The sequence below is a fragment of the Neofelis nebulosa genome, chromosome 8 (assembly GCF_028018385.1).
Source record: "Neofelis nebulosa isolate mNeoNeb1 chromosome 8, mNeoNeb1.pri, whole genome shotgun sequence".
NCBI lineage: Eukaryota > Metazoa > Chordata > Mammalia > Carnivora > Felidae > Neofelis > Neofelis nebulosa.
The window spans coordinates 85,334,595-85,350,886 of NC_080789.1; the positions used below are offsets into that span (position 1 = coordinate 85,334,595).

Below are 16,292 nucleotides of genomic sequence, written 5' to 3' on the forward strand. Positions count from 1 at the left end.
TTGCACATGTATGAAAAATCAATTTAGTACCTTTATACAAAAGATACCACAAATATTAGGTAGATGGCTACAGTTGGATAAGAAATTATGGGGAAAATAAGGATAAAAAGAACATCAAATATGTTTTCAAATTTTAGAATTATAGAATAAATTCTTTTCATACACATACACAAATATGAACAGGGAAAGATTGCAAGAACCTTTCTTTTGTAGGACATGTGAGGCTTACAGTGCAAAATAGAGAAGAATATTGACAGAAACAATGCTTGCAGTAACAAATAGAATTGGAAACATCTTTGGCATAGGCAGAAATAAACTTTCAGTATTCCTATCTGATGTCAAAATAACCTGTGTGGCTGATGCTTTCTCAAAAGCATGAGAGGGAGGTGGAGAACTAAAAAAGGACCCTACTTTAATTAGGAGCACCATCAAGAAGAGGCAGATATTTAAAATGAAATTTGAAGTGCATGATGTTACTTATTTAAATATTGCAATATCATGAGGATGTTTAGGACAGATGACTTGTGCATTTGATGTTCATAGGAAAATCTAAGACTTTCAAAGCAGGAAAATACATGTAATCAATACAGGCTTTGTGTAAGGCTTTTTTTCCCATTTGTTTTCAGTCTTAAGGCAGAGAATCTCCATATTTTTATTTCTTCTGTGAATTGATCTTTGACTCACACTGTATGAGCCTGTAAAGTTAATGCATTCTTTTTTTTTAAATTTCTTTCTTTCTTTTAGTCTTGCAGAATGAAGTTTTGCTTTTTCATGCTTTAGCTAAATAAGCCACCTAACCAATTAAAAAAAAAAATAAAGCTTCCAGAATTAAAATTTTTTTTCCTTTGCTTTCTCTTTCAGGAAGTTGATGGCAATAAAGTTATGTCTTCATTTGCCCCACACAACTCATCTACCTCACCTCAGAAAGCAGAAGAAGGTGGGAGGCAGAGTGGTGAGTCCTTGTCGAGCACGGCCCTGGGAACTCCCGAACGGCGCAAAGGCAGCTTAGCTGACGTTGTTGACACCTTGAAGCAGAGGAAAATGGAAGAGCTCATCAAAAATGAGCCAGAAGGTAAAGGTTAGCAGAGAAAGCAAAGTTGCTGCCATCTCCTGATTTTAAGAGTTGGGTTTTAACTTCTAGTTCTGTTTTTTTTTTTTTTTTAACTTATACTCAAAGTTAAATTATACGAAATGGAAACCTAATGCTATGAAGATGGATAGATATTTTTTCCAGAAATATTTCAGTTTGTCCCAGTGTTTTAAATCATTAATTTCTGTTATGATGTCTTCCTTACTTTCACACATTGGTAAATTGTGGTTTAGTAAAACTTAAAGATTCAAGAATAGAATGTGAGAGCGGAGCCTGGAATAGGCACCGCCTACAACCCCAAATATCTGCAGGCTGGTTTGTTCATCTCCAGTTTTTGTCCCCAAGGCCATTTCACAACTTTATTAAATTTTATAATCTTTATTCATGAATGCATCTTATATTACCTTAGTTCAGTCTGTTCCAAAATTAATATAGTTTAGGCCTATTGTATATTTTAAAATCATTGATTATTCTCTGTTAGCTATGCTGAAGTTCCCATTTTGTTCAGCTTCCATGATGCCTTTCTTTTAAGATTTCATCTTCTAAATCTCTTTAATAGTTACTGGTAGTAGCCAATGGGTGATATGCACATGAAGTAAAATTCAAGCAAACAAACAAATAAAACAACCGATGCCAATTACACAGTTTATGTATAACTGATAGTCACCCTTTATGTTCTAGATGTTCACTAACTCCTATTTAAACCTGTATTCTTCCTAAGCACGGATGCCACATTGCACACAAGAGCATGCCTTCTACTTAAGAGTCAGATGGAAATTTAAAACAAACAAAAAATAGTGACATAAAAAGACATATTTTACACCAAAAATATACTGCATTTATACTCTGTAACACTGAGTTGGGCTCATTTCTAGTCTGTTGTTAGGACACTGGCAAATTATGAGTATATATGGCACAAAATGTATGTTAACCAGTATATTTGGGAGTCATATGGTAATTAAATATTTCTGGGTTCCTACCAGATGCATAGCTGGGACATGGATTTTAGTTATAATTTATGTAATTCACATGATCTTACAGTTGGAAAGAGTTTTAGAGATAATCTAGTCAGCCAAAGACTTTTGGCTTTCATCCATGTGGAGATAAAAATGGGGATTTGAGGAGGACCTAGACAATTTTTTTAATGTGATGGAATTTGTCTTGATATTAAAAATACTATCTTCTTATTTAAGAAGTGTTTAAAAACACATAAAAATTAAAAGGAACATAAAAATTGCTTACATTAGTAGCTTTCTGATATAACAACTCTTATCCTTATGATGCATTTCTCTTTAATCTTTAGTTTCACATGTTCTGTTCGTTTTGCATGATCAATTTTATGCTTTTAAAATTATTTTGTATCTTTTAGGTTGTGATACATTATCATTAACTAGAGTCCACAGTTTCTTCATATTTTATTAGTTTTCACCAGTATGCTTTATCTGTTCTAGGATGTCATCAAGGATAACATGTTACATTCATTTGTCATGTCTCCCTGGGTTCCCTTTGGCAGTGACAGTTTCTCAGGCTGTTTTTGTTTTTGATAACCTTGAAAGTTTTGAGGAATACTGTGCAGGTAGAATGTAGAATATCCCTCTATTCAAAGTGTCTGGTGGTTTTCTCTTGATTGAACTAGGGTTATATGTTTGGGGAGGAAGATCATAAGGTAAAGTACCATTTTTGTCACATAATATCAAAGGTACTTACTCTCTATTTGATTTATCAATTTGATGTTGACCTTGATCACCTGGCTGATAAACAGTGTTTGTCGGGTGTTTCCACTATAAAGCTACCCTTCCTGCCCCCTTTCCATACCCTAGTCTTTGGAAGGGAGATGCTGTGTGCAACCCACATTTAAAGAGTAGGGAGTTGTGTTCCCCCTCTTTAGAGTACAGTATCTACATAATTAATTTGGAATTCTTCTGCATGAGAGATTTATCTTTTCTCCATCATTTATTCATTCAATCATTTATTTATCTAAGTATGGACAGCATGGATATTTTATACTTGGACTTATAATCCAATTCTACTTTATTTTGTTGCTCAACTTGTTTCAGCTTTGGCCATTGGAAACTCTTTCTATTGACTGCTGTGTCACGTTGACATATCACGGTGATTGTGGGTAGTTTTTTTTTTTTTTTTTTTTTTTTTTCTTGAGCACGTCTTGACTTTCTGGAACTGTAAGGTGCTGCAGACTCATTTGGGTATTACATGCCCTGGTTCTGGAATCAGCCATTTCTCAAAGAAGCCCTGGTTTCTTTTATTGGAGAATGGTATTAGAAAGCCAGATCTGGACACAAAGTGTGTTCCTTGCTACCAAGGTGTCCTTGCCTTTAGGGCCTTTTATCTGACAGAACAAAGAAATATATGTGTGCGTGCTAACCTTTATACATACATATCTATAAATATGTCTATGTCTAACTGTCTATATATTAGGCGAAACAGAGTTCTTACTAATGTGTGCAACTGTAATCCATTTCCACATGGATCATTCCAGCCTTATTCCTTGTTGATGCTTCCATTCCCATCCCAACTGTTGAGTAACCCAGAACCTACCATCCACCATCCATTTGCTTATTGTTCAACTCCCGTATATATGTATAACAGTATCAGAATTTTTAACTGATACTGCCATGGGAAACATCCTTATAAATAGAGTATAGTACTTATGTGCAATTCCTTTGCCTTTAGTTTTACAGATTCCATTCATTTCAAAAATCACTTAGGTAATCTTTACCTCATTCAGTGAGGTTTTTCCAAGCATTTTTCATACAATTAAATTCTTTCTGTGGTTTTTCCTGCTATCTCTCAAATTTTTAAATTACCTTGTAGAATCTTCTTACATCAAGGTTCAATCTTTGTATTGTACATTTCTGACATGTTTTGACAAATGTATTTTGTCACTTGTCCACCATTATAGTATCATTCAGAACAGTTTGATAACCTTAAAAATCCCCTGTGCTTTATTTATTCCTTCCTCCCTCTCTCCCCAGAATTCTAGGCAATCTCTGATCTTTCTACTATCTCTGTAGTTTTGCCTTTTCTAGACTGCCGTACAATTGGAATCATACAGTATGTATCTTTCAAACTGGCTTCCTTCACATATCAATGTGCATTTAAGTTTCCGTCGTATCTGTTCATGGCTCATTTCTTTTTAGCCCTGAATAAAATTCCATTGTATGAATGTACCACAGTTTATCTATTCACCTATCAATGGACATCTTAGTTTCCAGTTTTTGGTTGTTAAGAGTAAAGCTTCTATAAGTATTTATGTGAAGGTTTTTGTGTGGATATAAGTTTTCAGCTCAACTAGGTAAACACCTAGGAATGTGATTGTTGAAATGTATGGTAAGATTATGCTTAGCTTTTATAAGAAACTACCAACCCATCTTTCAAAGTGGTTGTGAGACTCTGCATTCCCAGCAGCAACGGATGTAAGTTCTTGTTGCTCCATACCCCACCAGCATTTGATATTGTCAGTTCTTTGGATTTTATCCATTCAGATTGGTTTGTGGTGGCATCTCATCATTTTCATTTGTAGTTTCATGATGACATATGATGTGGAGCATCTTTTCATATGTGTATTTGCCATCTGTATATCTTCTTTGTGTATGTTTACATCTTTTGCTAGTTTATTAATTGAGGTGTTTTTTTTCAATTGTTCAGTTTAAAGAATTCTTTGTGTATTTTGGATACAAGTCCTATATCAGGTATCTGTTTTGCAAATATTTGATTCCCGGTTGTAGCTAGCTTCTTTTTTTTTTTCTTTTAACATTTTCTTTTGTAGAGCAAAAGTTTTTAATTTTCATCAAGTTGAACTTACCTCTTGTCTTGCAAGGATCATACTTTTGATGCTATAGCTAAATGTATGTTGCCTAACCTAATGTCATTTAAATTTTCTCCTCTGTTATTTTCTGCAAGTTATGTAGTTTTGCATTTTACAATTTAGTTCTATGATCTGCTTTGAGTTACTTTTTGTAAAAGGTTTAAGTTCTCTGTCTAGTTTGTGTTTTTGCATGTAGATGTCCAGTTGTTCTAGCTCCATTTGTTGAAGAGAATATCATATCTCCACAGAATTTCCTTAGTTCCGTCACCAAAGTTAAGTTGAATGTATTTGTGTGGGTTTACTTCTGCCCTCTATAGTCTGTTCCATTGATCAATTTGTCTATTCTTTTGCCAATACCTTGCTGTCTTAATAACTATGACTTCAAAGTTGAGAAGTGTCAGTTCTCCAACTTTGTTCTTTTACTTCAGTACTGTGTTAGTTATTCTGGGTCTTTTGCCTTTCCCTGTAGACTTTAGAATTGGTCTTGCCATCTACAGAATTACTTCCTGGGAAGTTGGAAGAATTGGTATTTTAACAGTGTTTAATCTTTCTATCCATGAATACAAAAATATTTCTCTACTGATTAAGATTTTCTTTGATTTATTTTCAGTTTCATAGTTTTCTGCATATAGATCTTTTACATATTTTGTTACACTTATACACAGTATTTTCATGATGTATTTTTATTTATTTGTTTAACATTTATTTTTAAGGGAGAGAGAGACAGAGACAGAGACAGAGTGTGAGCAGGGGAGGGGCAGAGAGAGAGGGAGACATGGAATCTGAAGCAGGCTCCAGGCTCTGAGCTGTCAGCACAGAGCCAGACATGGTGCTCAAACTCACAAATAGTGAGATCATGGCCTGAGTTGAAGTTGGATGCTTGACGAGTTGAGCCATCCAGGTGCCTCTATATTGTATGTTTAATTTCAAATTCTAACTGTTCTTTGCTGATATAAAGGGAAGCAATTGGATCTTGAATATTAACCTTGTATCCTGTGACCTTGCTTTACTTAGTTATTATCTCCAGGAGTTTTGTTTATTCTTTAAAGTTTCCATATAGACAATAATGTTATCTATGAATGAAGACAGTTGTATTTCTTCCTTCCCAGCATGTATACTTTCTATATCATTTTCTTGTCTTACTGCATTAGCTGGCTTCCAGTACAGTGTTGAATAAGAGGGTAAAATGGGACATCTTGCCTTGTTCTTGGTTGTAAGGAGAAGGCTTCTAGGTATGATTAAATATATTAGCTGTGGTTTTATGTAGATATTCTTTATCAAGTTGAGGGAATTCCCTTCTTCTTCTAGTTTGCTGAGAGTTGTTACCATGAATGGTTATTAAAACTTGTCAATTTTTTTTCATCTATTTAGATGATTTATTTTTTAAGGTTTTATTTAAGTTCCAGTTAATTGAAAAAAAAAATTCCAGTTAGTTGACATATAGTGTAATATTACTTTCAGTTGTACAATATAGTGATTCAACACTCCTTACAACATTGGGTGCTTATCACAAATGTGCTCCTTTTTTTATGTTTATTGATTTTTGAGAGAGAGAGATTGGGGGAGGGGCACAGAGAGAGGGAGACACAGGATATGAAGCAGGCTCCCGGCTCTGAGCTGTCAGCCCAGAGCCTGACACCAGGCAGGAACTCACAAGCCTGTGAGATCATGACCTGAACCAAAGTCTGTTGCTTAATCCACTGAGCCACCCCCGTATCCCTTATCACAAGTGTACTCCTTAATCCCCATCACCTATTTCACCCACCCACCCCACACTGGTCTCCCCTCTGGTAACCATCAGTTTGTTCTCTATAGTTAAGAGTCTGTTTCTTGGTTTGCTATTCTCTCTTTTTTCCCCTTTACTCATTTGTTTTGTTTCTTAAATTCCACATATGAATGAGATCATATGGCATTTGTCTCTCTCTGATGGACTTATTTTGCTCAGCATAATATACTCTAGCTTCTTTAGCATGTTCATGTGATGTGATTTTTGAATGTTGAACCAACCTTGCAAACTTGGAGTAAATTCCACTTAGTTGTGGTTTATAATATCTATATTAATGGATTCAATTTGTCGATACTTCATTAGGATTTTTTTTTTTTTTTTTTTTTTTATTTTGGGGACAGAGAGAGACAGAGCATGAACGGGGGAGGGGCAGAGAGAGAGGGAGACACAGAATCGGAAACAGGCTCCAGGCTTCGAGCCATCAGCCCAGAGCCTGACGCGGGGCTCGAACTCACGGACCGCGAGATCGTGACCTGGCTGAAGTCGGACGCTTAACCGACTGCGCCACCCAGGCGCCCCTCATTAGGATTTTTTCATCTATGTTCATGAGTCATATTGGTCTAGAGTTGCTGTTACTGTTTGTTTGTTTTTTGTTTTTTTTTTTTTAAATTTTTTTTTCAACATTTTTTATTTATTTTTGGGACAGAGAGAGACAGAGCATGAACGGGGGAGGGGCAGAGAGAGAGGGAGACACAGAATCAGAAACAGGCTCCAGGCTCCGAGCCATCAGCCCAGAGCCTGACGCGGGGCTCGAACTCACGGACCGCGAGATCGTGACCTGGCTGAAGTCGGACGCCTAACCGACTGCGCCACCCAGGCGCCCCTGTTTGTTTTTTTTTAATGTAATGTTTTTGTCTGATTTTTCTAGCAAGATAATGCTGGATTCATAGAATGAGTTGGGAAGTGTTTCCCTCCCATGTCAATTTTTAATTTTTCTTTAAGATACGTTTGTGGCCCAGGTGTAAGGTCTAGGAAGAACTACCAGGGCAGTGCTATATATTGGATTACAAAGTATTTTTGTGGGAGGAGAGTGTACTTGAGATGATGTTCTCCCTGGAAATTTGGTATATGACCTTGGTATTTCTCCAGGGTGTCATGTTGGCTTCTAAGTAGTTGCATAGACCCTTATTTTGGAGGTAAATGACAGGCCAGATCCAAGTGAGTAATTCCCCAAAGGAAAGAAGACCCTAGACACTGCCTCCCAATTTGCTTAGCAGGTAACATTTTGAGGCATTGGGACTTAAGAGAAAAGTATATTATCTAGTAACAGCTACACAAGCAAAAGAGCAGGGATAGAGCATCCACAGCAGCAGGAGCTGATGTGAGGAAATATCACTATTACATGTGGACATTATACTGTTTTCATTATTGTATTTTCCACAATTGTTTTGCAGTTTTCCTCATACAGATATATTAAAAGCTCAGCTCAAGATAATACTATGAAGGCATTGAGAAATGCAGAGATTGTCTTTATGGAAGCAGTAATATAAATTGACCATGGCAAACATGTAAAAGCCTGAATTCAAGAAAGATACTTTATGTATGAACAAGACTGCTACGATGCATTTCTGTTTACATATAGAAGATTCCTAGTTCGTGTTTCCGGTACACAGAAATGTAAATGCTCTCACTTTTATTGATAAGGAAATTTGCCCTGACAGGAATGTTTGTTTAATAACTGCAGCGATTGAGAGATATGTCAAGCAGCAATTTATGTATTCAATAGAGTGATGTTCTTAATCACCTAGAAAAATATTATAGAAAGGCAGAAAATCATATCATAGGAAAGGAATAGAATGTCAACAAATGTTTATTTAACTGAAAAGGGAAAAAAATGGGGAAATATATCCAGCGAGATGTGTAAAAGTCCCAACAGTAAATAGAAAGTTACATCGGCTTTAAATACTCTATTAATCATAAGTTATGGTTGGACACAAGAGTGGATACCAAGACGTGATATTATCTAAGCATTAGGAAGACACTGTGTGTGTGTGTGTGTGTGTGTGTGTGTATATATATATAATATCTATATTATATTATAATATCTATATATTATATATATAGTACATATATATATAGTACATAATATATATATAGTACATAATATATATATATAGTACATAATATATATATATATATATATATATATATATATATATATAGTACAAATGATCATAGTTCTGTGATGTGCCGTAGCATCAAAAGAATAAAATGGGAATAAATGTAACAAAAGAACTGCAAAACTCATACTCAAAAACTACAAAACATTGTAATAGCTTTGTGATGAGAGCAGCAATATGGGGGTGAGGGGACCGGAGATAGGGTGAATGAAACTAAATGTTAAGCTCACAAATATATGCCACGGAAAAATCCCTTCTTCCCCCAAGCTATTTTTTCCATTGTTTTTCAAAGGCCATTAAAATGAACAGCAGGTTGTGATGAAAATTTCATTAAGCCCCAGCTAAATCATTATGAGGGTGCCATATTCATGCCTTTGCTTCCTCTCATTGAGGGGGGGAAAACAGATTTCAGTAGAAAGTCTTTATTATTTCCGACCTTATCCCTGCCAACAGCAAACTAACAAAAATTCAGAAGTTAGAAGAGAATGGTGTGTCATACAAAAGGAGGCCACTGAGGTGACATGGTTAGAAAGAAAATTAGATTTGCTTATGAGTTGAAGGAAAAATGGCTCTTTTATTCCAGCTACGTTAGTTTTTCAACCAATTAAGATATTTTAAAAGTTATAAATAGGAGAAAATGTATTAATGTGTTTTTGTTTGTATCTTTTTCCTCCATCAGAATTTTTGCCTGTCATTATTCACAAAACTCTGGCATGAGAGACTTCCTTGTCCAGTGTCTCTTAACTGACATGGAGTACCAAACTTCATAGAAAATTCACAGCTCAAAACATCTGGCCTATGTAATATAGTTGCATTATACTTGGTAGTCACTAAGCTCTATCAGTTAGTCTTTAACTATTAGAGGCTAAGGGTAACAATGAATGAGGTTGAATATTATAATATGGGACATAATATCTGCATCAAAACTGATTAAATAATGATGTATTGATGGGGGAAAATGTAACATGCGTTAAGTCCATATAATGTGTTAACTGTAGTGTTTCGGAATTTGTATGAAACCCTTCATTTGATCTTTATATGTTTTTTTTATATATGGTTATATGGTTATAAGGTTTTATATATCAACCTTATAACCAAGGCTGCTATGTATAGTTGTCCCAATTTCAGGAAGTGCCACTCATGTGAAGTAAATATTCATATTATCTCCATTTTCAGATGAGAAAACATGATTAAATATGTCACTGTGCGACTAAGTGTCAGGGGCATTATTCAAACTGAAGTCAACCTAAACTATAATCCATGCTGTTAACCACTAGTTAAAGTGTTTCGTCTGATTAGGAATTTTGTCAGTAATAGTTTAATGTTACTCTTTAGCCCGTGTGTGCCTAAATTCCTTTGAAATATTAGATAATAAAGTATTACTTAATAATTTTCTGCTAAAGTAAGTTTCTAATGCCTCAGTGGTGATCAAATCTCCAGAAAGTTTTAATTGAAAATCAGCTCGGTTTAAACTGTTTTGAGTTTAAAGTACTAAAGCAAAAATGCCTTGGAGAGTATCTTAATAAAAATTTGTTTTAGTTTTCATTATGTCTGGGAGCAAAATAGTTGTGGAATAATAGAAATTCAGAATTTGAATAAAATGTAGACACATTTTAGGACTCTATCTTCATTTGTGAGAGATAGAGACAGAGACAGAGGACAGAGACTGACTGAGGCAGAGATATGCCTGAGATCACACAGCAAGTCAGTGTTAAAGCCAAATGAGAATCCAGTCCACATTTTACAGGTTCAGGTTCCTGTCTTGTTCAGTTACAACATACATTCTGACATTCTTTATTCTCTTTTTCTTGGTCTTTTAGAAATAATGTCACTACCATTGTATTGAAGAGTATTTCACTGTTTATTAAATTTGATTGAATCTAAGGCAACCAGATATCTTAATTTACCTAATAAAGCCAAGATCGTATAGGTTTCCCCAAATGTCCTGAGCTCTCAAGTTCTCAAGCTGATTTTCATTCAAACTTTGGGTCGTTAACAGTGCAGATGAGAATAACTTTTACCTTGAGGAGAACTTTAAATACCATACTTGAAATAGAATTCTTTTACATACAAAGATTATGGCAGGCTGCTTCTTTTCATTTTTCTATATTAACATCAATGCTATGTTAAACATCTCTTTGCCACGGCCATTTCAGCTTGTAGGCAAATTTGCATCTCTTCCTTCTAGAAACGCAAGAAGCAAAACTTACCTTTTCTTCATTCCCATCACCTCTGTGTGTTCCTTCTCATCTCTCCAAGTTCAGTTGCTAGAATGAGTTATTTGTACTCACTGCTTTAACTTTGTCATCATTTCTTTTAGTGTTTATTTATTTTTGAGAGAGACAAGAGCACAAGTGGGGGAGGAGCAGAAAGAGGGGGCCAGAGGATCCATCGTGGCTCCTTGCTGATAGCAGTGAGCCCGATGTGGGGCTCAGTCCCAAGAACAAGGAGATCATGACCCAAGCTGAAGTCAGACACTCAACTGACAGCCACGCAGGTGCCCCTGACTTTGTCATCTTTTTAAAGTACTATTATTTGCCTCCATTGTTACCCTAACTCCACTGTAATATAATTGTCCATATATTTGTCAGTTTCTTCCCCTATGTTAAACTCCTTAAATGTGAGGGTAGTGCATGTAGTAAATATTCAAAATATTTGTTGAAAGGATGTTTATACCTCCTCAACTCAATGGGGCCATTGGTGTCTTGGGGATGGGAGATGAAACACTTTAACAAAGATCTGATTCTTCTGCCAGATATTATGTGAGCTATCTCATTTAATCCTCAAAAACTCAAAGGGTAACATTATTTTGTATCTTAGAAATGAAAAACAGAGGCTTAGTAACTTGCTTATGTTCTTATTATACAGAGAAACTAGAATCGGAACAAAATTACTGTCCTCCACCAAACTACTTGGCATTGAACATAAGACCATATATAATCTGACTCAACCCCTTTTCTCCCTTAACCTTACTTTTCACTATTTTCTGAGGTACAAGTTCTTGTGCTATCTTATCAAACTGCTTTTGGTTCTTTCAGTACTGTATTTTTAATACTATTGTACTTTTTCATATGTGGTTTCTTCTGCCTGAAATGCCATTCCTTGTCTTATCTACCCAGTGAATTTTTATTCACCTTTTAAGACTCAACGCCTTCTCTGAACACCTTTGTCAGGATTTGGCTTAGGCTACCCTATTGGCACTAGCTCACTTCTGTTAGTTCTTATTATTTCATTATCACCATTGTTTATTTACCTCCTGTCTTCTATAATAGTAGGTGAATGAAGAGTCCTTAGTTTGATTACCTGTGCCTGTCTGTTTCTTAATGGGCATGGCACATAAAAGGTGATTGTTTATCTTAACTGTGTGTGACAGTCAAACCACGAATTGACATTTTGTAGCCTTTGCTAACTAACACTACCCTGAAATTGGACTAGGTTTCATTTGTCTTTTTGGTCTGGTTTTAACATTCTCTTTTCTTTGTATCCTACTCAAACTCTGCCTTGACCTCCTTCTTTGTCTCATCGTCCTGTCTTCTCCAAACTTCTTCTCCCCATATGTGTACCTCTATCATTATTTAATCTTTGAGATCAGTCCTGTCAGGTTTTTTTTCTGTGACTTGGAAGTGAAAACTTTGTCCTAGGTCAGAAAACTAGGTATTACAAGATCCAGGATACAAAACTAAGATACACGTATAATGAAAACTTTACATTCACGTTAATGTTTTAAATAACTCCAACATTTCACATTTCTCTAAGGAAATATGTTGGCATTGTCTATGGATTAGTGGTTGTAGACAATAATTCTCCCCCACTGCTGTAGGCAAAGTGAGAAGTGAATTGGGTTGATCTATGAATAATTTTTCAAAATTCAGGGTTATAACTGGGTCTTTAACAGTGTGTCAGCCTCATGGAGACCAACGTCCTTTTCTAAGTGTGTAGAGTAGGCATTGCAGAGGGAGTCCTTATTTCTTATAATAGGCTCAAGATGGGGGCCTCTTAATTTTGGATCTTCTGTTCTACCACCTTCCTCCGCCCCCACTCACAAACAGTTCGTGTTAGAGGGCAATGGTGACAAAAATATGACTGATTCCTTTCAACACCTTCTCTGTTCCCTCCAGTCTTCCAAGAACTCTAGCATGTTACCTCAAGGGTAGAATTTCCAAGCTCAGGATTCATGAGGGATTTTTAAGTTTTAAATAAGAATTTATCTGCATAAAGCTGAGCATCTACCTTTTTATTCTTCTTCTTAATAATAATAATAATAATAGAGAGAGAGCATGTGCATAGAGTGCGACCAGGGGTAGAGGGAGAGGGAGAAAATCTCAAGCAGGCTCCATGCCAACTCTGAGCCCAATGCAAGGCTTGAGCCCAAGACCCTGAGTTCATGACCTGAGCCAAAACCAAGAGTTGGATGCTCAACTGACTGAGCTACCCAGGTGCCCCTACCTTATTATTTTTATTATAGGAAACATTATATTTTCTTGCTTTTAAGTGGCTATAATAATTGTGTTAATATAATGAATATCTGCCTTCAGTTGGCAATGCTAATTGCGCTACTTTCATCAGAGGGTTGCTGAAGGAAACAAATGAGGTAATGCCCGTGAAAGTACTTTATAACTAGAACTTGGAATTGCACCACTTATTGTCATTATCGCCTCTTGGCTGGTTAGAAACATTGGTACTTTAGGCATCTGGAAACATTATCTAGTTCCCAGTGTTGCTTTCCCAGAATGCTTTTATGTACTGAAAAAATATGATTCGGACCTGCAAAATTCTGGAAATTTAGGATGTGTAGTCGACAGTAACAATAACAACAAACTCAATCGTTACAAAAGTCCTGGGAGAGGTAGTTGCTTGGATTTTTATTTTTATAAATTTCCCTAAATAAAATATGGTTAGGCAATTTTCTTTTTTTTTAATTATTTTAATGTTTATTTATCTTAGAGAGAGAGAGAGAGTGCACATAGGTTGGGAAGAGAGAGAGGGAAACACAGAATCCCAAGTAGGCTCCAGGTTCCGAGCTGTCAACACAGACCCTGACGCAGAGCTCGAACCCACAAACTGTGAGATCATGACCTAAGCCAAAGTCAGTCGCTTAACCCACAGAGCCACCCAGGCACCCCAAATTAGGCAATTTTCTACCTTGAGAATTACTGTTCCAAAAGAAAGAAAAAAATTCTAAATTGATACAAATAAAGTTGCAAACTGTGATCGACATGGATCTAGGAGAGGCATTTTAACATTGTATTTGAGGACTTGGTATATTCTTATTTCTACAATAAATGGGAATGTGTGCTGAAGAGAAATATAAGTGAGGGCTCCCCTGGCCAAAGTTTCATAATTTTCTAAAATTTTAGCTTTCTTTTATGTGGTTCACTTATTCTTCCTTTCCTCCCCCATTATGTTTTTTTCCTTTTCATTCCTTGTGTGTGTGTGTGTGTGTGTGTGTGTGTGTGTGTGTGCAGTCCTCCTTTTCAGCTCCCACATATGCTTGGTTTAATTTAGCATCTTTATCTGTCAGTGTTCTTCCTTCTTAGAGTGTGACGCCCACACCTCCAAAATTGTTGTGCCGTGATGAGTGTACTCCTTGTGTGTAAGAAACTGCATTTATTTGTGAAATTTCATTTCTACTAGAACTAGACTTTGTCATTATTTACACAACTCAAACTTCTTTTTTCTGAACTTCAGAAAATCTTCACTCACAGTTTATATTACACGACCCTAAAGGCACAGCCTACTACCAAAATCACCCAGTGTTACTTCACATGCAACAGTTCATTGCTTTTAGTACAGACTTCACAAAAGAGTTAGTTTTCTTCTTGTGAGAACTAGTCAAAAACAATGGGACAGGCTTGGAAAAGTATATGTTGTGACATACTTCAAGCCTTCACTCTGAGTCATCTGTAGACCATAGACCATCAGTATGTGAAGGGGATACTGAGGTTTTCATTCTCATTTTCTCTGCGTCTATGTCTCTGTTTCTATCAGACACAATGAGAAAGATTGTTTTCATAGGTGGAAACACTTAAGTGGATGTCACCCTGACACCGTGCAATGTAGTGCAAATCCTCAGTGGTAAATATCAACAGAACAAAACAAAACAAAACAAAACAAAACAAAACAAAAAAACACGGTTCATTTAAGTCCATTTGTAGCATTTGCAGAGTTGGGTTGGACAGTTTTTAAGTTTGTAACTAGCTGTTTGTGAAACAGAAAGTATATATAAGTGGTTGGTCATGAACTATCCTCCCTTAATACTTTCAATTATGTATAGATACTGTTTTTTAATGTATCATTTTGGTACATCTTTTGAAAATAATTCACTTTAGTTGATTGCACCTTCTATGATACTTTAGTTATGCATTTTTCCCCACCAGAAATAATTAGTTAATGCCCATTTAATTTTTATTATAAATATGCTGACATATAGAACCAATAGATCCTCTAAATGGGTATAATTTCCCCCTGATTTAGGACTTATTTTAGGGATCCTAAAGTACATATTATAAACAGTATATTTTCATCTGTGGTGTGCTACAGCATTGAATGCAATTATTCTATGGAAAAGATAGGCCCCTGCTACATGATATTTGGCCTTGTGAACATCCCTACAGGCATTGCACGTTTGATGTTTGAGTTCACATTATAAATCACAATGCCTGTTCTTATAATTTAAATGTCTGCTGTTGAGCAGTCCCTTAGAAACTAAAGTGAACCGTATTACATTAACAGACAAGCTGAAATAGAAATTCAGAATTGCCCCCTAATTTTACCAACTTTTTAATTACTATTTCTCATAAGGAAATTATGGAGATTGACTTTCCTAAATTCAAAATTCCAAAGCATTCCATTAATTGGGCAAAGAAGAGGGCGCTTTGAAATTCACTCTGGTTTTAAAATCACATTTGATGAGGTGGGAAAAATAAAAAGTGAACGGATCAGGGGGAAAGCTTAAAGATACTTTAATTGGCAGAGGTTTGAGTTGCTTTTGTTTAGTTACTCACTGTCCTTTTGACAAAGTACATGTTGAAGAGGCTTTGTAAGTGCTGTTCCACTGAAGGACAAACAAGGGTACTTTTCAATTGAGCCCTTTTAAGTTTTGTTCCTTCACACTCCCGCTGCTGTTGGAGGCTACTCCTAATGCATTGTGACTCTGTGTTCATCTGTGCAGTCTGTCACTGGAAAATGTCTCTCTTCTTGTTGAGCAAGCTAGAGTCTAACCTGCAGGCACCCTTTTCAAAGGCACCACTGTATGGAAATCGACACTCATAAAATGATGATAAAGAAAAGAGTTTATTTTTTAAAGGTCAGGACAAGAAGACACCCTCCAATGCTGCCGAGCCTCTTTCTTCAGGAAGAAGTGTTTTAACTTTAGCACAGTTAGTGGAGTTTGAAGCCTTGTAATTTTTCAACACTAAAGAGAAACTTTGTCTGCTGTCAGCTCTTTTTCAAGTGGTATCCATTGTAGCG

At 36.0% G+C, this 16,292-nt stretch overlaps 1 protein-coding gene across 20 annotated transcripts in view; it reads left to right on the forward strand.

Moving 5' to 3' along the window:
• SOX5 (SRY-box transcription factor 5) overlaps positions 1–16,292 on the forward strand; it is a 1,021,816-nt gene that overhangs the window by 708,384 nt on the left and 297,140 nt on the right. For 16 of the 20 annotated variants that reach the window (XM_058743357.1, XM_058743360.1, XM_058743362.1 and 13 more), the window contains one exon: positions 862–1,078. In XM_058743357.1, the coding sequence (XP_058599340.1) occupies positions 862–1,078 (217 nt within the window). The remainder of the gene's footprint in view (positions 1–861; positions 1,079–16,292) is intronic. The other 4 variants (XM_058743371.1, XM_058743353.1, XM_058743354.1 and 1 more) reach the window with 1 other exon arrangement.